Source organism: Pelodiscus sinensis, chromosome 23 (genome assembly GCF_052426305.1).
Source record: "Pelodiscus sinensis isolate ZL-2025 chromosome 23, ASM5242630v1, whole genome shotgun sequence".
NCBI lineage: Eukaryota > Metazoa > Chordata > Testudines > Trionychidae > Pelodiscus > Pelodiscus sinensis.
Genome location: NC_143074.1, coordinates 772,251 through 796,495, shown reverse-complemented (window position 1 = coordinate 796,495; position 24,245 = coordinate 772,251). Strand labels below are relative to the sequence as shown.

Sequence of the window (24,245 nt, the reverse complement as noted above, 5' to 3'; positions counted from 1 at the left end):
ATTTGGAGAAAATTGAATTTTTGTTTTAAGTTTTACAGTACTTTTGTACTTTTTACACCCAAAAATTTCATCGCCCACCCAGCTACGATTAAGTTGTTTAAACAAATTTGTTGCAATGGTAGAAAAAAAATTTGTGTCTGAAAACTGTACGGACTGGGGGTACTTATAATATTTCTTTTTAAAAAGGGGGTACTTTTTTTTAAGAGGTACTTCATAAAAAAAGGTTGAGAAACACTGAGTTGGAAGAACACATGTAAAGGGATAGAATGTAGCCGTGTTAGTCTGGTGTAGCTAGGGAGACCATTGAAGTGATGGGAGCTCCATGATGTGCAATGCTATCTACAGATACCCTTGTAACAGGCTGAACTGAAACAAACCAGCGCTGATTTTGAGTGTCTCGGAGCTGCCATCCAGCGCCTGGCCATCCAGTGCTGGGGGCCACGATGGTCTTTGAGATCGAGACACTTGCTCACTACAAGTGGACTGGAAACAACCAAACTCATTTCAGCTCTCAGGTGGTAGTTTTTGGTTGCCAACATCCTGAGTTATGTGAGCCAGTGATGGAGAGATGAAGGCCTCTGTCCATTACCAAGCCTGAAACATTCAGAGCTAGATCATCAAGTGGTGGAAACTTGCACCTCTCCATCAAAATCACTAGAATTTTGCCAGTTTACATCAACTGCAAGTATGCCCTGGACCTCTGCGGTATTGCCTCCTGATCTTTATGTGGTTCCCTTTCCTTGTAAGCCATCCCCACTCACCAGCAGGCATGCCATCAGCTAACTTAAGGGAGCAGGGTTTTTCTGCTGGCACTAGGATACTTAAAAAACAACAATGGTCCTGTAGCACCTTAGGCTACATCTAGACAGCAGCACTATTTCCGGATACCGGAAGTATCCCAAAATAGCAATTCCATGTCTTTGAACGTGCCCGTTATTTCGAAATAGATTTCGAAGTAATGGGTACGCTATTCCAGCATCCCTGTAATCCTCGTTCCATGAGGGCTAAGGGACTTGTTGGAATAGAGCTTTATTTCAAAATTTGGTGCTGTCATTTCAAAATAAGCTATTTTGAAATTATCTCCAAATAAGCTATGCTGGGGTCTCCAACATTTTTAAGCACGAGATCACTTTTTAAATTTAAGTGCAATCCAAGGTGATGTCTCACTCAAATACCCTTGCCCCGCCTCCTTTGTGCCCCTTCTGAGGCCCCGCCCCCTGCTCACTCCATCCTCCCTCCCTTTCACCAGGCTGGGGCAGAGGGTTGGGGTGCAGGCTCTGATCTTGGATTAAGGGATTGGGAGTGCGAGAGGGGCTCTGAGCTGAGATGCCGGAGGGGGTTCTAGGTGCAGGCTCTGGGAGGGTGTTTGGATGCAGGGTGCTCTGGGCTAGGGCAGGGTCTTGGGGTGCACAAGGGGGTTCATGACTGGGCTAGGGTTTCGGGATGTGAGCTCCAGAAGGACACTGCTTACCTCAGGTGGCTCCTGGGTGGGGGTGCAGTGGGGCTAAGGCAGCCTCACCCCTGCCCTGGCCCTGCACCGCTCCCTAAAGCAGCCAGCAAACTCCATCCCTGATCCTGTTGTCCCTCCCCCCCCCCCCGCCCTCGCTCTGTGGAGATAGGATACAGAGTGGGGGGGGGGGGCACCTTGACATCAGCATCCCCCACTCCCTTCCCTGCCCAGCAAGCAGGAGGTTCCTGAGGGGACAGCTCCAAGGCAAAGGGCAGGAGGTGCGCAGCAGTAGGGGGAGGGGCAGCTGAAGTGCTGGCACTTGACAGCCTCTTGGCCAAACCAGTCAGGGTCACCTCTGAGGCTCCAAGATCTACGTGTGGATCCCGATCCACTGGCTGGTGCCCACTGAGCTATGCAGTCTGTGTAGCGCACATTGCATAGCTTATTTCAAGGGAAGGGTGCTGTGTAGACGCACCCTAAGAAACTAACACAAATATATAAATAGCATCATGAGCTTTTGTGGGCACAGCCACTGCTCAGATGACAGCCCATTTCCTCAGATATTTGTTGGACAATCTGGCTGTCCTCGGGGGTGGACTTTTGTCTAATGTCGTCGCTTGGCGTACCTGGAAGCTGTCTACTCCTGGGCACACCACACCGTTCCTGGTTTTAAATACATCCATTATGTGGAAGTTTGAAAGTGTAGCCTGAAGATGTTAATAAGGCTGATTATCCAACTTCACACTAGATAGGTTTAGTGCACAGTGCTTTGTCCTTTGTCAGTGTCCTGTGTGCTTCTCACAGCTTTGTAGTGGATCTGATCACATATCTGAGGAATGGTTGTTATTTTCCAGGAAGGCAGTTACACTATTTCAGAGATAGTGTTCATGAGTTTTTTTCTCCCTGAATTGAGTCTCAGGTTTAGAGCAGAACCCTGGGATTCAGGACTAATGAGTTCTAGCCACTGACTCACTATGTGACCTCGCATGTCTTTTCACCCTTCCCTGCCTCCTTACTATAATGTTGGCTGCCCTCGCTTATTATGCAAGTTATTGAGAGCCCATGTTTGCAAAGCACATTGGAATGTTTGGATGAGAGTTGCTGTGTAAGTTTAGAGTGTCGTTAATAACTCACCTTCAATGCGAGTCCAGCTCAGCATCATCCACTCTGGAGCACAATAGTTTATTCCAAGGGTTAACTGTTGGACGTGAGTGAGCATTTACATTTTAATGCATATCCAATGAGTGTGCATCTCTTTTTTGGAACAGTTGTCTGTGAAAGAAGTAGCAGGGGATTGTACAACCAATCCCCAGAAGTACTTGATATGACTGAGGCCCCACTACAGTCCATTCACGTTTTGTGTTCCCCACATGTGTATATGAATGTCTTTCACACGGAGGGATTGTTTTGTTTAGTCAGTTTCACTCACTCTTGAAGCTCTGTACTGTCTCTCTCTAACTCAGTTCTGTATGTGGAGCTGTAGGGCTGGACGTTCACAGTGACCCGCATTGGCCCAGCAATGCCCCTGTTCAAGCCAAGGGGACCTGAGTCCAGCCAGTACTGAGTGCTTTTGAATCCCAGCCCCGTCTGTGACACCTCCAGCATGCAGGCTCTAATGTAGCAGCGCAGTATGTTGGCTTCCCAACATGAGGAGCAAGCAGAAAAGCAGCAGAACTCCTAGGGTGTCACTTCCCACCAGTACAACTGCACAGAAGAAACAGGCTACGTGAAGTTCTGCTGTAAATGTTCCCGGTTTTGCCACTCCACCACACCCCAAAAGTCCCTGCTTACCCTGTTCCAGGGTTAAGGAGAACAAAGAAAGGGAGGTGTTTTACAAAGAGGAAGGGAATGTTTCGTTGGTTTGGTCAAATCTTAGCTGGAACCATGAGAACACTGCTGCAGCGTGCGCTGTTCTCAGCCACACCTGCGTGGAGTCTCTATGCCTCCCAAACCACACCCCCTTCATGTGTTGCCTTCTCAGTGTACTTGAAATGGGTTTGATAGAACGGTTGGTAAAAATCAAACTCCTTCCATTTTACTGAATGTATTGGATCTGTGTGTGTGTATGAGTCAATCAAAACCCTGGTGCGGGGATTTTGACAAAACCTGGCAAAAGCCAGGACATTCAGTACAAGCGGTGACGTTTTGCATTTCTGTAACACCTGTGAAGTGAGGATTTCCAAAGCTTGTTATAACACATGTGGCCATAGAGTTGGGAGGTTCTCGTTCTCCCCTCCCAACTTTATGGCTACATGAGTTATAACAAGCTTTGGGAATCCTCACTTCACAGGTGTTACAGAAATGCAAAATGTCACTGCTTGATTTGCAACACTGGGTGTCATTGCAAAGGGCTTTTTGATTCACAGCAGGAAAGGTGTCAGACACTTTGGAATGAACACTGTTGGCTGCTGGGGTCTGTCTGCACTGCAGCCAGGAGCTTGCTTCCCCATGTCAGTGGAGAACTGCGTAGCTCTGTTCACACTAGTGTGCTCCACGTAGGGTAGCTGGGAAGCATAGGCAGTAGCTCAGGCTAGAACCCTCAGCACAGACCCGTGTGGTGCCCATGTGTACGCAGGCAGCTAGCCCCAGCTGTAGACTGTGCGCCCTCTGCTTACCTGGCTATGTTCAGCACATTGGCTTGGGCAAAGCTAGTACCTCCGGCTACCCACGCTGGGTACCCAGACTCCCAGATCCCAGAGGGTGTTGTTCAGCTATGGCAAGTGGAAAGATGCAGTATCAGACTATTGACTTTTGCCTGGCGAGGATGAACCAAAGCAGCCATTGTATTCCTCTAGTGTTACCTGTGCCTCTGTGGCCGAAATGGTTAGCAAGCCAGTGGTCAGGAAGGGGCTAGCTAACCCTTATCCTGCCTACACATGGGGGGAGTGGGATGCTCTCTTGAGATCCTTTCCAGCCCCACATTTCTCTCATTCTGTGCCTGGAATGGTGAGAGCTGCCATGGCCCTGTGAATTGGCCGAGAGGGCCATTCTGGTTCCCCGTGGCGAGTGACGGAGGAGGCTGTAGGTGTCTGAACCAGAAATGGAGCTTCTGGCTCCAAAATGTTCAGCAAGAAACCTGAGCTGTTCTCTTCCTGTTCAGTGTCACTAGAAGACTCGATGGTTTGGGGTCTCATTTTTGAAGATACAGCAAACATGGCTTGGTCTTGCTGAAATGTTTATGGTTGTCACCAAAGTGACTTCCAGTTTCAAAGGGTTAGTTCCAATATTTCTCTCCTCATCTGACAGTTGAACATTTTCCCACCAAACCAGCTTCCTCTTACGTGATAGATTATGATGGGTTCTCACTACAGATGGGAACTCCTCACCTTTTTATTTTACAGAGTGTAGGCTTCTCTGCTTTTAAATTAGCATGTCTCATTCTTTTTCTTTGCAGCAAGATGCAAAACTTTTTTAAACTATGAAAGAACAAAGATTCCTAACTTCTTTTAGGACCTTGCAGGGAACTTTAATTTTTTTAAAAAGTCATCCTATGACAAGTTATACCACCCAAGTCCCCTTGGGGTTGTCCCCTGGTGTGCTGATCATGCCACTGATGCCCGCTTTCCTGCCCTCTGGGGCCCCCCACCACCCTGCCCTGCTGGGCCAGAAGCTCTGGTCTCCCCCAGCCAAGGCACAGATTTGGAGTAACAGCCCCTTAGCAGAGTAACAGAGACAACACTGAACCAGTTCAGCTCTGAGAGGGCTCAGCATCCAGGAAAGCAACCCCCAAAAGGAACCAAAGCCTCAAGCAAATCCGTCTTACCCTATGTAAAAGTTTTACACAGAGCAAGCTCCCAAGGGCTGTCCCTTTAGCAGTGAAAGAGGTATGCACAGTGGTTGCTCCCCTCCAGGTAGCAGTTATTTATACTGGGCTTGATAATAAGTGAGTGTTTCTATTATGTATAAAAAGAAGGGTTTACGTGGCTGCAAGTAAAACCAGTCAGATCAGAGTAAGTTGCTAAGTTCACATGCCAGCTAACCCTAGCCCACTAAGAAATGCGTTACATGCAAATGCTTACCCTGACGTCCTAAACAGCTGTTCTACACATCTCTTTCACTAGCTAAGCACTCTGCTAGCTTGGCCTGATCCCTCCCCGGCTCAGTCTTAGATGTTTCCAACAGGCATCTTAGGTGGTAAGGGGGGGGCTTGTGGCATCTGGCAACTGCCCCTATTGTTTGGATTCCCTCCCTTATACCCCTTTTGCCCCAGGCAGGAATTCTTTGTGCTCAGTTCAAACTTTTCTCACCTTGAGTGGAAAAGCACCAGATCCCAAATGTGGCCTGGCCGCACGTCTTTGTGGGACCAGCCAGTTTGGGCCCACGGGGCAAATATGACTATTCACGGGCCTTTGGTTTGAATACCGAGTCATTAAGAACCCAGAGTATCCCTAATGGCCTTCAATAGCACGTTTAAAATGAAAACCACACTCACACTTCATATTTCTAACTTCACATACAAGAATGATACATGCACAAAATGAGAATATACACATTCAGCAGATTGTAACATTAAAACTGATATGTTACCTGAAGTATTTTGCATGCATATTCATAAGCCAATTTTTATAAAGCATGAGCAGGCCATGGCACATCCCATTTGGAAAGCTACACCAGATTTGTCCCAGTCTCCCCTCACAACATGCTGACTAGTGCAAATTACATTTCATAATCATAACTTTCAAGGGTATCTCTTTTTGAGTGGCGAACAATGTTCCTTCTAATCTTCTCCATCCATGTGCAGAATAATTTTTATGTGCACCAAGGCATGTGAGAGCGTGCACCACCAACACCTAGCTGGGGGCACTCTGCAAATCTGCTGGGCAGCATTTGAATCTCTCTTGAGCAGTACTACAAGCACCCAGCATATGGAGAACTGTGGTAAGGACACTCACTTTAATCCCAGAGTTCTTATGTATTCCCTGGTGATACTAGTGGCACTAGACTCAGTGATCCTGAAGGACCTTCCTAGGCCTATGTGCTGTGCTCTTATTAATACACATATTTGGGGCCCCCTCACTTTAATTGCCAAAAGTGAAAGTAATTAATGTCATTTAAAGTGTTTTACATGAATCATTTTCTGAGCCATGACAAGTTCAGAGATTCATCTGAAGCAGTGGGCTGTGCCCACGAAAGCTCATGATACCATCTACATCTTTTGTTAGTCTCTAAGGTGCTGCTAGACTATTGGTTGTTTTTTAAGTTCAGAGATCACAGTGGGGTGCCAGAGCAGCTGGGCCGTAGTACAGATTGTGTGGCTGATTGTGGCTGAGTCTACATTTGTACTGTTTGTTCACTTGGGGAATATAGCACAGTGTCCTTCCTGCACTTCCCCCGGTATGTTATGGAGTCTCGTGCTGCCTTTGTGGTTTTTGGAGCAATACTGGAACGTTTGCATGAAAACAGGATCTTTAGACAGTTTTTCTGTAGCTCTTGCCCTGTGTTTCCATCCTCCTCTCTGATGTCATGACGATCCCCCCAGCAACTGGCTGTGATGCACTCACAGACAAGGTGAGAACTGCTCCCTGGGAGCAAGCATTTGGCATCAGTGTAGTAGAAGCACCAAGGGTCGTGGTTTCCTGTCGCTATGTCAGAGCTGCATGAAGTTACCTGCAGCATCTCTAAGGCGATGACTGGGGCTGGCCTTGTACTGGTGTTGTATCCACAGTGATCTGTGGCTGAGAGAGTTTGAATTGCATTTAACTGACTGTGAGCAATCTTACCCTGCTACCATAAAATGTTCTGTAGGGCGTGGCTCAGAGGAATTGGTTAGCCAGTTCTGTGTGTTACACACGGAGCAGGGCTCTGCCTGGCCCCGTTAGGATTCCAGCAGCTTGACAGGACATCATTCCAAATGCAGTATCAGTCACGCAGGCTTCTTGGCCCAGCCAGAGTAGGAGCTCAGGAACTACGGACATGAGCTCCCACGCCAAGAGGCAGTGGAAGCCAAGTATCGGCCATGGATTGTGTGTTGACCTGTGGGACAATGGTGCAAATCCATCGCATCCTCCACAGACTGGCTCTTCGAACAGCCTCGATAACAAATGTGCAGAGAAGTAACAGAGAGGTAGTTGTGTTAGTCTGATCTTGCTAAAACAAAAAGAAAAACCGTGTAGCACTTTAAAGACTAACAAGTTGGTTTATCAGGTGATGAGCTTTCATGGGCCAGACCCACTTCCTCAAATGTGAGGTCGTGGGTCTGGCCCACGAAAGCTCATCACCTATTAAACCATCTTGTTAGGCTTCAAATGTGCAGAGATTTACTCATGGACCATGGTGGCTGACAATGGAATAATGGAAGGGAAAGTTGGTCAGCTGCATTGTCATTTGCATTTTTGACTACAGAAAGAGAAAGAACATCTCAGTGTGATCCACAGAGGATGAATCTAAGAAAAGAATCTAGTTTGGTTTGTCAGAGCTGCCTTTTTATTTGTTGCTGTCAGTCAATGTGAGCTGCTAGGAGGAAAACGGTTTATGGATTTTGTCTCTCTTCTACTCAGTAATATTGGCAGAAGGTGAAATCAGCCTGTTGGTGTCAGCATGGCTCATAGATACTGCACCAGATGCCTTATCGGAGTATAACGTGTCGGTCAGTAACAATTCTCCATCCCTCCCTCTCCCTCGCTCAGTTTCTCTCGGAAGGAGAAAATGGGCTCTTGTTTTGCTCTGTTTTTCCCATAAGAGCTCATCAGCTGATGCCATCAACTCACAAGTCTGTGATTGATGTTTATTTTAGAAAGGCGTTGTGGGATCTGTCCCATGCTGTATTTTAAATCACCTTTGATAGCTTCAATAAACAAATTGTTGCTTTTCTCTCTATTCCTCCCCAACCCTCCTCCAAAATAATAAAAAAAAGAGAACGAGTAACTCTTGTTGTCTCTCATTTATTATTTTTCTTTCTGTGAGAATTTTCCCAGGTGGGAAAGCAGAAGTGGCCTTTTGGAGAACAATCTTGGGGAATGCCACCTGCAGCCTGCCTGCAAACACCAGCGAAAACGGCTGGAGGGGCAGAGCGGACAGTGATCCTTTGTTCCCAGTTTGCATCAGCAATGTCCAGTCAAGGAGCAGAAGCGAACTAGCCCTACAGGGATTTTCCTTAATGTCCAGGTATCTTTGAAATGCTCTGGAAGAGGGAGGGATTGGCTGACTCCTACGAGTGTTCAGAAGATCCCGAGCCGGCATGACTACAGCCCCTGCTGGTATCTTATTACTAAACTGTGTGATGGCCATTCAGCAGCACGTGTAAAATGCCGTGGTGGCTGCAGTGGGTAACTCTCCGCATCAGAGCAAGGCCCGTTATAGGCCTTCCCAGCAGAGAGGCCAGGGTTGAGTGGCCCATGCAGTGAGTTTCTCTGGATCAGGTCTGAGATGCGGTCGCAGGTGAAGAGGCTGGTATGGCCACTGCCTTTGCTGTATTTGTGCGGGGGACAGAAGCCTTCACTTGCAGAGGCTTTCGATGGCATTGCCTGCTACAAGGGCTTCCTTAGAAAGGGTTGTGGCGACTGAATTGCCTGTGGCTGCAAGCCTGAGTCAACAGAAGGTCTCAGGCCCTTGTAGGTGGTCAAAAAAAGATTTGACAAGTCTTGCCTGATCCGTGGGCAGAGCGAGCTGATTACAGTAGCACAGTCATTATTCATTTCATTGGCTGTGCGATTAAGTAAGGTCATGAGCACCAAGAATTCATGCATATTTAATGGGTAGTGACTTTGGTTCTGTATTAAATGGTGACAAAGCCCTAATACTATAGTGTCATATATGTAAAAAGGTGAAGTCCCCAGACTGGATGGATGAAACGTCTAATTTTATTCCTCCTGGTACCTGCTGTGATGTAGTTGGGATACTCTGGGTAACAGGAAAGTCTGAAGAGCATTGCTTACAGTTGAGGGGCTGGGAACTTCACAGGCCTGTAAGATCACAAGATCATTTGACCAGCCAGCCAACATATTCATTCCCCCAAGAAAAAACATTTAGCCATTATTGCGTTTTGAGCCCTCTCTCCCCGCAGCTGCCTGAGAGGTTCAGCAGCTGCCCGAGCTGGGAGGTTCAGCCTCTTTCATGCAGTGCTGAAACTGACCCTTGCTCAAGGAGCTGCCCCATTGCCATCTCCAGTGCTCCGTGGCCGGATCCCACACGACAGGGCACAGGAGTGTCTAGGGAGCGAGCTGCTCATGGGATTGGGTGCCAGGTTAGTTCCTGGCCACATAGGGAATGTAAAGAGTCTTTGCTTATTTCATGGTGCGCTTGATAAAGCAAGTGCTCTGCCCTGACTGTGGCCATTTGTGCAGCCCCACGTCACGTGTCTGAGAGGAGGGGTGATCTCTCCATCCTCTGGCCCACCCATGACCTGCCAGCTGATCTACACGTCAGGGATACGTCCACACTACACGGCCCCAGCTTCTTGCCTTCACCCCCATTCAGCCATATCAGCTCCACTGCTAAGGACCCACCACATAATTGGCTCTGTTGCTTTGAGTAGCCAACTAGTGCAGTTTGGTGAGTGTTCTGCTGGCGAATGCAGCCCTATCGCTCCCCAGTGTATGGAAGGCAGGGTGTGTCTGGTGCCATTCACTAAGGAAGAGCACGGTGGTTACACAAGAAGCTTTCGGGGGGGGGGGGGGCAGGCGACAAAGCTGATTTCCCTACCCTGAGAGTCTGGACTCATGCAGGCAGCCTGGACAAGAAACACGCTAGTGCCCACTAACAGTCTCCTGAGCAAAATAGTCAGCCTTCTGGAGCATTTTATTACACACAGTACAGAACACATGAACTAGGACTGCAGAGCCATGTGACTTCTCCCAAGCTCTTTTCTTGCCAGGGTTCATTGATTGAAACAGAGCCCCGAGACGAAGTTCAGCATCTTCAACCTGAGTGCCCAATATTAGCTCCGTATGTAAGTGTCTACGTGATGCTCTCTAGGCATTGGCATGTTGGTCTCGGTGTATGTGACTGAGAAGGTTTGGGTGACTGTTATGCTCCCTTTTGGCTTTGTAGGGTAGCTGGTGACATTTCTCCTTTTCATGATGCTCTCACACCAGTGAGGTCCTCCAGAAGGTCACTTCTGCTTTCCTCTCTGGGAAAATGTTCACAGAATGAAAAATAATAAATTAAAGAAGACAAGAGGTTCCATGTTTGAGAGCTCAGCAGAAAAGGCAGCATTCTGTGTATTAAAAATAACGTTGGCGATGACAATGTACCATGTGGAAGAAGCCACTCCGGATGTGATCACAAATGGATCATTTCCCTGGCCTCCAACATGTCACAGATGCTGGGGCAGAGAAGTCGGAAGTACTGGACCTGTGTTTATAGCAGAAACGGGCCTGATCCAAATCCTGGGATTCCAGCACTCCAGACCTTTGCCAGCCCCTAACTCTGTAACGAGCCTGAGCAAGACCATATAGAGGTTTTTAAGGCCCAGCTTGACAGAGCCCTGACTGGGCTGACTGAGTTGGGGTTGGTCCTGTTTTGAGCAGGGGGTTGGACTCGATGACTCCTGAGGTCTTTGCCAGCCCAAGTCTTCTGTGACTCTGTGACCCAAATCTCCTGCTGAACTTCTGCTCCATGTAGAGGAAGTTTAGGAATTCTGTGGCTCAGGCAGGGTCCGAGTTTCAGGTTGGTTCTCTTATGCAGAAGATCACGATCCCCTACTCATCACTGATAAATACACAGTCATGTTTGGGTAGAACTCACCCCTTTGGATTGGGACTTCTGGCTCTTCCTGTTTGATGTATCTCATGTGTTCAACACAGTGGCGGACAATGTGTCTGCTAGAAAAGCACATTGGATACTGAATGGGTAGTTTAAAGGTGCTGGTCTCCAGGAAATGTGTGCGCATGTCAGCTTACAAGGGGTGTAAATGTAACCACATGGAGGTGTGTGCATACACCCTTCTGTGGATAGCTACATGCACACACACAATTGCAGCTAGCCAACTCCAGCTTCTCTAATGTGATTTCTTCTGCTTATCACTCACCTGAGAAGAAGTCTTGATCACTATTTTTCACTGGATTCCTGCTTTCCATGAGCTGCTGCCACGGTGGCTTCATGGTGTGAGGACTTGGTGCCAGGATGGGGGAAGGTCAATGACTTAGGCTCCCCACTGTGTGGGAATAGATACTGACTTTTGTCTTCAGTCCTGCTGATGTCGTTGGAGGTGCTGTAACACGTGGAAAAGTCAATGATTTCTGCCCCCGAGTGTATTGTTCACTGTCTGGTCACTAGCTGGGGGCCCGTCAGATCAGTCACCTGGAAGGGAAACTTTCTAGCCAGTGTAGCTCCTGCCTGCATGTAGATACGGTTCATGTGGCCAAACTGGTCTGCGAGAACAAGAGCGTATTTTCCATGTGCTGTTGCTCTCCTGAGGCTCCAGTCCAGCTGGAAGGCAAGTGCTTGTGTGGTGCGAACTGAGGGTGAGGGCAGACTGGGCCTCCCACTAGTGCCGATTGCTCAGTGAAGGAGCATAAGGGCTCATTGACTTGAGCTACTGGGCTGTGATCCTCCCACACCTGCCTGGCTGCTCTCAGAGTCTGGATTGACTTTAAGGAAACTTTAATGGCGCTGACTCTAGCTTCATCCTCCGTCTGCTCCTTGAGCCTGGCCCTGGAGGGCCGGCACTCATATGCCATGGGACTGCATTTGCTACCAGTCCTTTTCATTGCTTGATTCCTAATGGGGACCTTTGTTTGGTTTGCTGCATCATATTTTAAGAGGCTGCAACTCTCCTCTCTCGGGTTTGTTTCCATTGTGCCGTTTAGCTTCCCAAGCACCTCTGGAGGGGGAGAGAGGGTGATAAATCTGTGACCATTATTTATTTATTGTTCTAGTCCTGTCGGCCCCCGCCCCAGTTCTTGGCACTCCACCTACTTAATCTCTGCATGGCTTTGTTCACGCGTCTCTCTGGACGCAGCCGCGGAGGAGCAGCTTGTTTACATCTCGGCTTGTTTGGAAGGACGAGGGGGGGCCTGTCAGCTCCCCAGCCCTGACCACGCTGGGACTGCGGCTTTGAGACACAGACGGTGCAGGGGGAGAGCGACTGGTGAGAAAAAGCTCCTGCTGCAGCAACAGAGCCTGATGTCCGCAACCAGCACGCCATGTGGGCACAGCTGGCGCTGGCGCTGAGAGGCACAGAGCTAAGAGGCACTGCTGCACTGGACCAGTGACCATGCAGAGCTTCAGAGCTCAGCCCCCAACGCCGCCGGGATGGCAACACAGGAGCGGAGCTGCTTTGAGCTATGCAGGCATCCCTGCTGAGCCAGCCAGGATGGAGTCACCTGCAGAAAGGCTGGGGATTTAGCCATGGGATTCTGCAGCACTAGAGTAACAAAAGAGGAGGGGCCGTTCTTGCCTCCAGTCTGAGCAGCCAGCAGGCTCCCAGCAGGCCTGGGGAAGCCAGGGCTGGCCCCAAGGACTGAGCAGGGCTTGGGAATGATGTTGTCTCAGAACAAGTCGATGGTCATTACGTTGGTGGCAGGTCCGATGCCCAGAGCTCAGCTACCGCCCGCCCAGCTGAAAGCCTTCACCAGCAAACAGTGCAGGACCGAGGTTCTGGCAGGCCAGCGAGACGGACCATTGTCTGCCAAAAGGAGGGGTGGGGCCAGGAAATGAGGGGCGTTATTGTGGAGCTGCAGGGAGGTGTTAGGCTGGGCTAGCCGGGAATGGAAGGTTTCCATTTGTTTGTAGGGCTCAGTGCCCGTCATTCGTGATTCATTCAGGTATTGAGCCTGGGCTTGCCCTGGGTTTCAGAGGGAGCTTTCTCCAGGTGGCTTGCCCCCCTGAATTTCATTGGCCTGCAGGTACTAGAAGGATTTGAACCAGCCTGGAAGAAGAGCGATGGGCGAGCCTCAGAGAAACACCAAGGAATTTAGTACCATGCCCAGGGGCAACAGCACAGTATTTGCTCCTCCGCTTAGTTCGCAGCAGCACAAGGCTGGCTAGACCCTCCATTGCACAAGGGAGAAAGATCTTCTAGTGGGTCCTGGTAGCCTGGCCTCCCTGGCTGCACCGTCACTGTGCAGCATAGGCTGGCTGTTCTCGAGCCATGAACGTGGGAGATAGTGGGCAACGCTGTGGTCCAGAGGGCTCTGCTCTTTTCTCCAGCAGAGAGTTGGGGCTGCAGGGCCAGCATGCAGGGTGACTGGCTCAGCGGAAGCCATTGCGTCCATGGGCCCTGCTTCCCCAGAAAGGTGAGGGCAGCGGGTCTGCTCTCTCTGGTGCAGCTCGCCCTAGGGCCCATCCCGCCCTCAAGCTCCAGGCAGGTGGCCAGCATTGGGCAGGATGTAGCTCCCTGAGGTTGCTCCTCATCACAAAGGGATTTAATCACCACAGGCCAACGCAGCCTCCTCCCTCAGCTTTTCCTCAGTCCCTCTGGCTCCGTGGGGGGGCAGGAAGGAATCAGGCTGTGGGGTTTGTATTGGGTGACTCGACCGGATTGCTGGGGACAGAGCAGGGGCAACTGCCCTGGGGCCCAGCGACGCTAAAGGGCCAGGGACTCCTGGCAGCCCATACTGTGGCCATGTTAGCAGCCAGAGCCCCAGCCCTTCAAATCGTCTGCTGGAGCCCCGGGCAGTGGCGCCGGATGGCACCGCAGGGCTGGTGGGAGGCCAGCCGCAGCCCCTCCCCTTCTTCCTGTGGCCCCCTCCTTGCCCAGGGGCCTGGCGAGTCGATGGGCCCCACAGGGACAGAGCCAGCACAGGCACTTGGTCCCACTGCCAGGTGAGGGCAGGAGACTGGACATGGACTAGGCCACAGGCATCTGTCAGTGTTAACCAAGGGAAGGAGCATCCCCAGTAACATGTGAAATGTCGGATTCAGGCCTTGCCCTGTGCCCCAATGGCAGCTGGTGGGGGTGGGATCCCTGCGTCTCATGCAGCACCGGGCGCTGGTACATGAGGTCACAGCAGGGGCCTTCCGAGGCCTGTCGGGCATGTTCTAGCAATAGCCAGTCTCGCTAGGCCCTGGTGCGCCAGCCTCGGCCTCCCCGAGCAGCCTGGGGGCCATGCCCCAGGCAGTGTCTGTGCCGTGGGGAGGGAGTGGCAGCAGAGTGGTTTTGTGACGTCTCTTGCATGCTGCACTGCAACGCGCTGGCTCTGGTGTCGTGCTGTGCACGCGCAGACAGAGATTCCCAGCCGCGGCCCCTCCTTCCTGCTCCCTCAGGCTCTTCTTTCCCACTGCCTTTCCTGTGACTAACGCCAGCCTGCTCGGCCTGCCCATCCTCCCACTTTCCCACACTGCTTAGCAATCAGCAGGTTCTCACACTCGGCTCCCATGGGGCCACGTCTGCTCTCAGGCCGGCATGTCCGCCGGGCCTCGAACTTCCCCTGAGTCTGGGAACTGGGCCTCGCTTTCTCCCAGCTCAGCACCGAGCTGGCACTTCTCTTTCTGTCCTCCCCCGTGAAGGAGCGAGAGAGAAACGACCCATCGCAGCCGCCGCTCGAGCCCTTCGGAACGTCCCCAACCCTCAGGGTCCCAGGGCAGGGGGGCGGGAGGGGAGGGACCTGCATCTTTCTGCTTCTGTTTGTAAAGCCGCCAGAGGCTTTGGGCTACGCAGAGTGTGTCAGCTACACCCAGCGAGAGGCTGCTTGCCTGGCCGGGGCGGGGGTGTGTTCTCTTGCAGTCATCGAGTGCAGGAAACAAGTCGGGCGTGGGGCCTTTTGCATGGGGGACACTGCCCCATTGCTCCTGTCTAGGTCCCTCTTGTCAAGTGCATTTGATTCCACAGGTGCTGGCACTGAATTTCCCTCCCCCCCATCCTCCCTGTCCCCGCCCCGGCAACAGGCCAGCGCCTGGCTCAGACTCGCTGGATGCTGAGATTTTCTAAGCCAAACGCCCTGCGCAGCGGCCCAAGTTTTAGTTCACGTCAGGCCCGTGACCTGGGCGTCCAGACGTAGATTTAGGCACCGAAGAGCCAACACCCACTTTTCAGTAGCTTTCCCAGAGAGTCTGTTAGTAACTCGTGAGGCTGCATCCAGCAAGTGCCTCCCGGGCTGGCCCTAGTGGGGCCTGGTGATGGGACACTCCATGCAGGGCACCTTGGAGGGATTGTGTGTCTAGCCCAGTAGCCCTTCCCTCTGAGCCCGGGCCAGGGTCTCCTCTGCCTCTTGTGAATGGGCCTGCCCTGGCAGAGAGAGGGGTACTCTAGCAGCCTGGGTCACGGCAACCTGGGAGTCGGCTCTGGCTCCCACAGCAGGCGAGACCCCGTGGCAGTGAGTCGCGGAGCCCAGGCCTGCAGCGCTAACGCTTGCCCTGGGAGGGAGGACAGCCCAAGCCAGAGTGAGGAGACCTGTGCTCAGAGACTGGCTGCTGCAGAGGCCTGCGTGCTGTCTAGACGTGTGCTCTGTGGCCTTGGCTAGGCCGTGTCTCCGGAGCTGGGGACACTTGCAGCCCTGCTCCTGCTGACACCGTTTGGGGACAAAGCTGCCCCCCCAGAGGGCCAGGGTGAGGGTGCTGGCTGGCTGTGAGAGGAGCCTGCTGCCTCCAACTCCTCTGACCCTTGCAGCAGGCAGACTCCACACTGGCCTGGGCCTTACAAGGCTTCTCCTCCCTCTCCAAAGCACAGCTCTGGCTCACCCCTCCTCCGAGCCCATTCACAGTCCCCACCCCCGAGCGAGGTGCTGATGTTAGTGGCCCACTGCTGGGAAGCAGAGGGCCGGGGAGAGCTGCCCAATGCTGGGGTTGTGGGGGGGGTGGGTCAAGCGTTCCAGGGGCCTGGTTCTGTTCCCAGTCCCATCACTGGCCTGCTGGGTGACTCGGGCAATTCAGTCCCCTGCTCGGGGCCTCAGTTTCCTCCTCTGTACAGTGGGGCTAATGAGACTGACCTGGGCAGGAGCGTTCCTGTCCCTGACGACGAGCCCTGGGTAACACTAAGGAGCATTGGTCCCCATCTGGACAGCGGCCCTAGGAGGGTCCTTCTGGAGAACTTACTGCCTGCTGGAGTCAGCACTCTGGGGCGAATGGCAGGGCCGAGGTTAGCCCAGAGCAGCAGGGAGGCGGTGGGTTCGTTGTTCTCTGTGCGGTTCTGAGGCACCCGGCATTGTAGGCGAGCAGGCGACTGAACTGGCTGGGTTTGGGTCAGTGAAGCAGTCTGGTGAAAGCTCAAACTCCTCGCACCCGCCCCTTTCCTTTCTGAGCTCCCGCTTGCCGCTGCCTTGGGCCTGGCTCAAATGAACGTGCTGACGCAGGCTTTCTGTGCCACTGCACCCTGGTGAGAGCAAAGCCACGGGGCGAGTCTGTCCCCTGCGAGCCAGCTGGGTCCTGCAGCGTTTCTGACCCCCGGGCCAGGAGTTTCCAAGCCTCCTAGCGGGTTTAGATGCACCAGTCCTATCAATGTTTGTCCATGGGAATTGCGTGTCCAAGGCCACGTGGAACACTGCAGCCTGGAGGGGCTTGTGTGGCTTCAGTTCCTGAGCACACGGAGAATGCAGCTTGCCCAGCACCCTCCCCGAGGCTTCTCCCGGGGAAGTGGCCTTTAAACAGGCTGGAGTTCCACAGAAGCCCTGCTTGGAGAGACCTCAGTCAGTGCATCCCCAGCCTGTCTTGTCCCCTCCCCACCAGGGAGAATGGGGGCTCTGTTGCCTGCAGCCCCATCCTGCTGGCAGAGCCCCGGCCAGGAGCTGGGCCCATTCACTGGAAGGTGGTTTGTCTTGGGTGAAGGCTTTGCCTGTGGAATTTGCCCCATTGTACTAGGCAGGCAACTGGCTGCGTTTGTGCTGGAGCAGCCAGCCCTGTGTTTCAGCTGGGGCCATGCTGCTGAGCTCTGGCTGTGGGGAGGGTTGCCAGCCCTCTAAGATGGGCCAGGAATCAGCATCAGTCTCCTGGTGACTGTTGAAAGCCACCCTGGAGATTTCAGTGGGGCATGAGGTCGATCTCATGGAATAGCTGCGGTCCACTGGCAACCCCAGCGGTGCGGCGCGCAAGCCGGGCTGGTCTCGCACTGAGAGCCATTAAGTAAATCAGCAGCAGAACGTTTGGCATTTCTGGGCCTGGCCTGGCCTTACAAACATGGGCACAAATTGTTAGCAGAACTAGTCCTGGCTTAGGCCTGTGGACACAAGATCCAGGGCAAAGCCCAACGAGGATTGATTATTTCGTGGCGCTCTGGCCAGCCCAAGGCTGTGAGGGACAAGAGACTCCCCAGCTGAGCACTTAGCAAGGCATCTTTGCAGAGCTCCTGGCTAAACTGAACCTCTGGGGGTTTTGACTGAGTTTGCATCCCCAGGTGCCCTTCATTCCGGACACGAGTCTCCCTGTACTTTTCTTGGCCCTTGCTAGAGGTGGGACAGGGAGCCCCGGGTCACAAGAGCTGTATCCTGGAGAGAAAATAGCAGCCACAAGTAAATCCCTAACAGAGACCAGAGCCCCACAGGAGGAGCTGAGCTCTGAGCATTTATTATAAGTCTACTTTCTGCTCGCTTCTGGGACACAAAGACCAAAGCTGCCAGTTTGCCCGGGGTGACCTCTGCTGCCCTGCAAATCGAACCCTTCCCAGAAAAGACAAAAGCCCCATTGCCTTGTATCTCCATCTGTGTAGAGAGCAGTTTGACCTAACAAGATTAGCGTTTGGGATTGTCTCTTCCTCTTTTACTTTTCTCCCCTGCCATTTGCAAAGAAAACAGCCTTGGAGTTAGGACAATGGGCTGAAAACCCCTCATTTGTAAGGAGCACAACCCATGGAAACTGCTTTGTTCCCAGGTTCTCTAAGAGCAGCTCCAGGATCCTTGCACACAGGATCAGTAGGGGGCTTTGGGGGAAGGGAGGGTATTAGTTGGAAAGTAGCTGTGGGTGGCGTCAAATCAAGCATCCCGCTTTGGTCCATCTGCATAGAGAAAGCCTGTTCTGGGAGCAGGTGCACTTTGGTCTAGTGGTTAGAGCAGGGGCAGTCAGCATTGTTGGCCTCTGTCCCTAGCTCTGGCACTGCCTGGCAAGTCCCTTCATGCAGACTGGTTCGGAAGAGTCTGGCTCTTGTCATGAGTCATTTCCCCCTGGTGGGATTCTTACCTTCTCATCAGCTGTTAGGAAGGGGTGACACCCCGATTGACTTAACCTCCTTAGCTCTGGTCCCTCGTATGGTGATGTAACCTTCCCAGCTTTGTGCCTATGACAAACTGAAGTTTCCACTTCATGCATCTGACAAAGTGGGTGCCAGCCCACAAAAGCTTCTGCCCAGATAAAATTGATAGGAATTAATGCCTCAGGATTTTAGTGCAGATTTGTAACTGTGGTTGCCTTAAAGGTAGGCACCCGGGTACCCGTGGTCTGAGTTCTCAGCTGAGGAAGTCAATGTGGGTATGTCTACACTACAGCGCTAATTCGAATTAACTAATTCGAACTAAGCTAATTCGAGCTAACGGATCCAGACTAAAAAACTAGTTCGAATTAGCGTTTTGCTAATTCGAACTAGCATGTCCACATTAAGTGGACCCTGAACTGGGGTTAAGGATGGCCGGAAGCAGTGCCGGCAGGGCATCAGATGAGGAGTTAGAGCGTGGAGCTGCTGCCTCAGGCTAGCCGAGGGCTGTGCTTAAAGGGACCCGACCCCCACCCCGGACAGACAGTTCTCAGGGGTGCCCCGCTTGCAAAGCAGTCCTGGCTTGGAGTGCTCTGAGTGCCCACACTGGGCACATCACAGCACTCGGCCATCAGACCGGCTGCACTTGCCGCAGGCTGCCATCTGGGGAGAGGGGGCAATTGGGGGGCTGCAGGAGAGCTTCCACCCCCAGAAGCCCACAGAGCCAGCCCAGTCCTCCCCATCGGGGGCTCGTGCCCCATTCCTCCCTCACCTCCTTCCACTTACCCTTCCCTAGCCCCCCTTCCTGATGTACAAAATAAAGAAAACGTGTACTCAAAAATAGAATCTCTCTTTATTGAACAAAACTGGGGGAGACTGGGAAAAGGAGGTGGGAGAGGGGAGGGCAACTAAAATGATCAGAGGTTTGGAAGAGGTCCCATATGAAGAGAGGCTAAAGAGACTGGGACTTTTCAGTTTAGAAAAGAGGAGACGGAGGGGGGACAGGATAGAGGTCTCTAAAAGCATGAGTGGGGTGGAGACGGTGCATACAGAAAAGTTCATCATTAGTTCCCATAAAGAAGGACTAGAGGACACCAAAGGAAATGAATGGGCTTCAAACTAGTAACAGAAAGTTGTTCTTCACAAAGCAAAGAGTCAACCTGTGGAACTCCTTGGTGCAGGAGGCTGTGAAGGCTAGAACTAGAACAGAGTTTAAAGAGAAGTGAGATCAAGTCATGGAAGCTGGGTCCATGGAGTGGTATTAGCCAGGGGGTAGGAGTGGTGTCCCTGCCCAAAGTTTGTGGCAGGCTGGAGAGGGATGGCACGAGACAAATGGCTTGGTCACTGTCTTCGGTCCATCCCCTCCAGTGTCCCTAGTGTTGGCCGCTGTCGGCAGACAGGCTACTGGGCTAGATGGACCTTTGGTCTGACCGAGTACGGCCATTGTAAGCTCAGGGCTCAGGGTCGGGGGTCTCAGTGGACCACCTTGATTTTCATGCACACCTGCTCCTGGGTGGCCAGGATGGTAGCTTTCCTGCCCTAGACGGCCACTTTCCTGTGCCTAGTGCAGAGGTCGTGGACGAGGTCCACGATGTCTGCACTAGACCAGGCGGGTGCCCGCCTCTTGCGGTCCCGGGCAAGCTCCCGGGAGCCGCCAGCCTGGTCCCGGCAAGAGGGGGAGGGCTGGAGGGTATCGGGGGGCTGGCTCGAGCCGTGCCAGGTGAAGGGTCTGCTGGCTGGGTGCTGGCAGGCTTGCACCTGGCATGGGCATCGTAGCCAGCCCGTGCCCCTTTAAGGGCTCCGGGGCCAGGAGGGGGGCAGTAGAGTTTCCCTGGTGTTGGCCAGAGTGGCCACCAGGGAAAGCTGGGAAGGGCTAGCCTCCCACTAGTTCGAATTAAGGGGCTACACAACCCTTAATTCGAACTAGTAAGTTCGAACTAGGCTTAGTCCTCGTAGAATGAGGTTTACCTAGTTCGTACTAAGCGCTCCGCTAGTTCGAATTAAGTTCGAACTAGTGGAGCGCTAGTGTAGCGCCTATCAAAGTTAATTAGAACTAACGTCTGTTAGTTCGAACTAACTTTGTAGTGTAGACATACCCTGGGAGTGAGAATGTGCTAGGCTCTGAAAAAACACACAGGAGACTTAAAGCTGGATTCACCTGGGAGAAAAGAGGGAGCTAGCACTTTTGGTTAAACATGACCTAGAGTCCAGCCCCCAGCTGCTTGGATTCCTCTTGGCTTCGCTGCCACAGGTTAGCTTTACAAACACAGGGATGGGCCTAAGCGTGCGGCTGGGATTTGCTGTGGAAAGGTGAAGGGTTTTCATTCCTCCCTTGGGCTGTTTCCCATCCTCCCTCACTTTGTGCTACATTGTACTGAGCTTGACTCAGCCCTTCGTACCAGGGATTAGCGGGTCGGTGCTGATAAATAGAGGAGCAGGTCGGGATCCGTGGGAACCAGTTGTGGCACACAGTGTCTAGGGACATTCTTCCTCCGGAGGGCCAGGCAGGAGGAAAAGTCCAGCCTAACCCCAGGTCACCGGGGACCCCAGGGCCTGGGAAGGTTTGTTTGGACACTGGCTTTGTTGTTCAGAGTCCCGTGTCTGTGCACGTAGCTCGCTCCTTACTGACGACAGGCAAGAGCTCTGTTGTCACGCGTGGAAGGGCCCCTCTCCTGAGTGCTGCTGGCTACAGCATGGGAACCAGCATCCCAGAACATGCTCTGGCCTGGGCCAGGGGCCTGCAGAGCCCGATGTCACTGGGATTCCCATTCGGTTTCTGGGCTGACGAACACGGAAGGCAGAGGTGCAGACAGACCGAGTTCTTCATCAGATCTGTGCGAAGAAGAGCCTCTCGGGCCTGCGGGACACAGCGGGTGAGCAGCCAGCCCATGACGTACAGTACAGTAACATTTGGGGGAGGGGCAATCCCAGAGCGGTGCGGGAGGGACCCTCCACAGGGGAAACGTGCCTTTCCAGTGGGTGTGAGGGCCCTGAGTTTGGGGTGCTACCCGCAGCACTGGAGTGGAACCACGTGTGGAACAGCCCTCCTGGTGGCCTCTTCGTGGGACTCCCTGGAAGCAGGGACCCAGACGGAAGCAGGTGAAATTGAAAACAAGTGACTCCAACTTTGTCCGCCCTCCGGGAGAATCCTGAGGGAAGGTTTGCTCAGAGGTGCTGCCTGTTAACCTGGCCGTTTAGCACGTCCCTGTAGCAGTAACATTCCCAGACAGAGGGCACGCAGCAGAGTCAGTCCCCGAGTAACACCAGGGACAGGGCAGGTGTTGCTTTCCTTTCCTATCGCAGACCTATAGAGGGCGGGGAACCCCGATGGGCCAGCGTTTATTCCACCTTAATCCCGCGGCCCGTCGGGGACATCAGTTGGCGGCTCCTTCACGGCTCCGCGAGCACGGGCGTGGACTTGGCGCGGTTCACCCCAATCCCAGACACCTGCCCCTTTTGCGGCGGGAGGGAGAACCTGGCGCACGCCTACCTCGAATGCGCCAGGTTGCAGCCCCTATTCCGGCTCCTCCAGAACCTCCTCTTGAGGTTCTGGCTGCACTTTTCCCCTCACCTTTTTATTTACGCACACCCAATCCGTGGCCCCACAAAGTCGCGAGACCTCGTCACCCTCCTCCTGGCCTTAGCGAAAGCTGCCATCAATAATAGCAGGAGTAAGATGTTGGACGAGGGGTTCTCTGCGACTGTGGGGCCTATTTCCGCTCTTCCCTCGTATCACGAATCCGGGCAGAGTTCCTCTGGGCGGCGTCCACTGGCTCCATCGACAGCTTTGAGGAGCAGTGGGCGCTGTCCGGGGTTCTCTGCTCGGTGTCCCCATCCGGCTCCCTTATTTTAAGCCTGTGACCCGCACTCCTTGACCCTGTTGTCATTTTTTGTCCCCCGAATTCAGTTGAACATGGGTTCAGTGTCCCCCCCATAAGGTTGGGGAGGGGCTTTTAGAATGTGGGCGGGCTTTGCCCGCCCACCTTCCCATGATTTCAAATAGGCCCTTTTCCAACCCGTCCCTTGCCAGATGGGCCATCCTGATTGGAGAGAGTCCAGCAGAGGCAACCAGAGTGAGTCGGGGGCTGGAGCACGTGACCTACGAGGAGAGGCTGAGGGATTTGGGCTTATTTAGTCTGCAGAAGAGAAGAGTGAGGGGGGATTTGATAGCAGCCTTCAGCTTCCTGAAAGGGGGTTCCAAAGAGGCTGAAGAGAGACTGTTCTCAGTGGGGGCAGGAGCAATGGGCTCAAGTTGCAGTGGGGTAGGTCCAGGTTGGATATTAGAAAAAACTCATTTCCCTAGGAGGGTGGTGAAGCCCTGGGATGGGGTCCCTAGGGAGGGGGTGGAGTCTCCATCCCTAGAGGTGTTTAATTCCTGGCCTGACCAAGCCCTGGCTGGGTTGATTGAGTCGGGGTTGGTCCTGCTTTGGGCAGGGGGCTGGACTTGACTCCTGAGGTCTCTTCCAGCCCTAGGATTTGAGCTGTCACTGGCTTTCTCAGTGTCTCCATTTCAAGGACAGGGTTTACCTCCGAATCCCTTCCTCTCTGAAATCACAGCAGGCCGGGTGGCAGGGGTCGGCTGCTGGGATCTTATCTGACCAATCAAGCCCCAGGAAGACGTGTACTTGAAAGGGAAAGGCTCCCTTTTCAGCCGCTGTTTGAGACGCGCCCTGGAAGCTGTACAGGTCAGCTCTGGGTCTGAGTTTCACCCATTCCAGGGCTTGGAACCAGGCAGGAAGTTGCGAGGCAGCTATGAACTTCCCCACCTGAGGCAACACTGCCCTGGAAAGCACACATTACACCCAACCTAGTGCACCCTGCCTGGCTAACTGGCTAACCACGGAAAACCCCACATCAGATTGAAGCTAAATTGAATTTTGCTGCCTTCTTCGCACCTGGCTGCGATGCTTGCTAGGATCTAGCAAAGTAGCCAGGGGAGTGCATGGCGAACACCTGCCATGAACTGGCCATGGGGCGTTTAATGTCCCACAGGCAATCTGAAACTCTGCCAGGCTCTGGGGCTGCTAATAACAGAGGGAAGCTTAAACGTTTCTCGTAGGAATATTGGATGTGTATTGTGTTTCATCCAAAAGAATCCAAAGCCATTTTCTGGGGTGATGCAGATGTTTGGTCACACACACGGATGCTCCCAAAGGGGTTCTTCATGGCTGCTGACATGCAGCCTCGAAGTCAGCACTGTAGAACAGCAGAGGACAGGCCCTGTCTGACTCTAGGGCCGTGGCCTGCTGAAGCTGCAGTCTAATGAAAGCTTAAACAGGCTGCGACACAAGTGTCCGGACTGAGAAAACGGCATCAAGCCTCCTTAACCATTTCAGCTGTAGCGTCTCCAGGCTCCTCTGCTCCCAGTCCTCCCCGCAGATCCCTTAACTTTCCCACTGAGAAGCTCGCTGCAGAGTTCGGCTGTGCCTGCCCTGGAGATGTACAGCGCCGGCAGCTCCCAGAGCACGGCAGAGAACCCGCCGTTGGGTCTCCGCAGCCGGCTGTCAGCGCAGTAGCGTGGCCACACTCGCGGTACTTCCAGCAGCTTTCGGAGCGGTGCACTCTGGGTAGCTCCCACAGCGCACCTCTTCCTCCTCTGCCACTGAGGCTTGTGGGAAGGTGCGGGGCATGCTGGGTCCTGTCCCACTGCCCCGTGGTGCCTCCCTTTGCATCCCAGCAACCCCTGCGCTTCTGTCCACATTTGGCGCCATCTTTCAGTGGCTTCTGTGCTGCACGCTCTGCAGGGCTAAGCTGCATGAGAAGAGGGGTTGAGTGCAGTGGCCGCTGGCAGGAGTCTGC

The 24,245-nt window shown here is 53.0% G+C and overlaps 1 protein-coding gene across 10 annotated transcripts in view; it reads left to right on the top strand.

Annotated features, from left to right (window-relative positions):
• Positions 1–24,245, top strand: part of EXD3 (exonuclease 3'-5' domain containing 3) — a 347,824-nt gene that overhangs the window by 261,548 nt on the left and 62,031 nt on the right. The window contains exon 20 of one of the 10 annotated variants that reach the window (XM_025181798.3): positions 8,365–10,038. The exons of the other annotated variants lie outside the window; for them this stretch is intronic. Coding sequence (XP_025037583.2) covers positions 8,365–8,526 — 162 coding nt within the window. The 3' untranslated portion in view covers positions 8,527–10,038. Of the gene's footprint in view, positions 1–8,364; positions 10,039–24,245 lie in introns of those variants that run through there. 10 annotated transcript variants of the gene reach the window in all.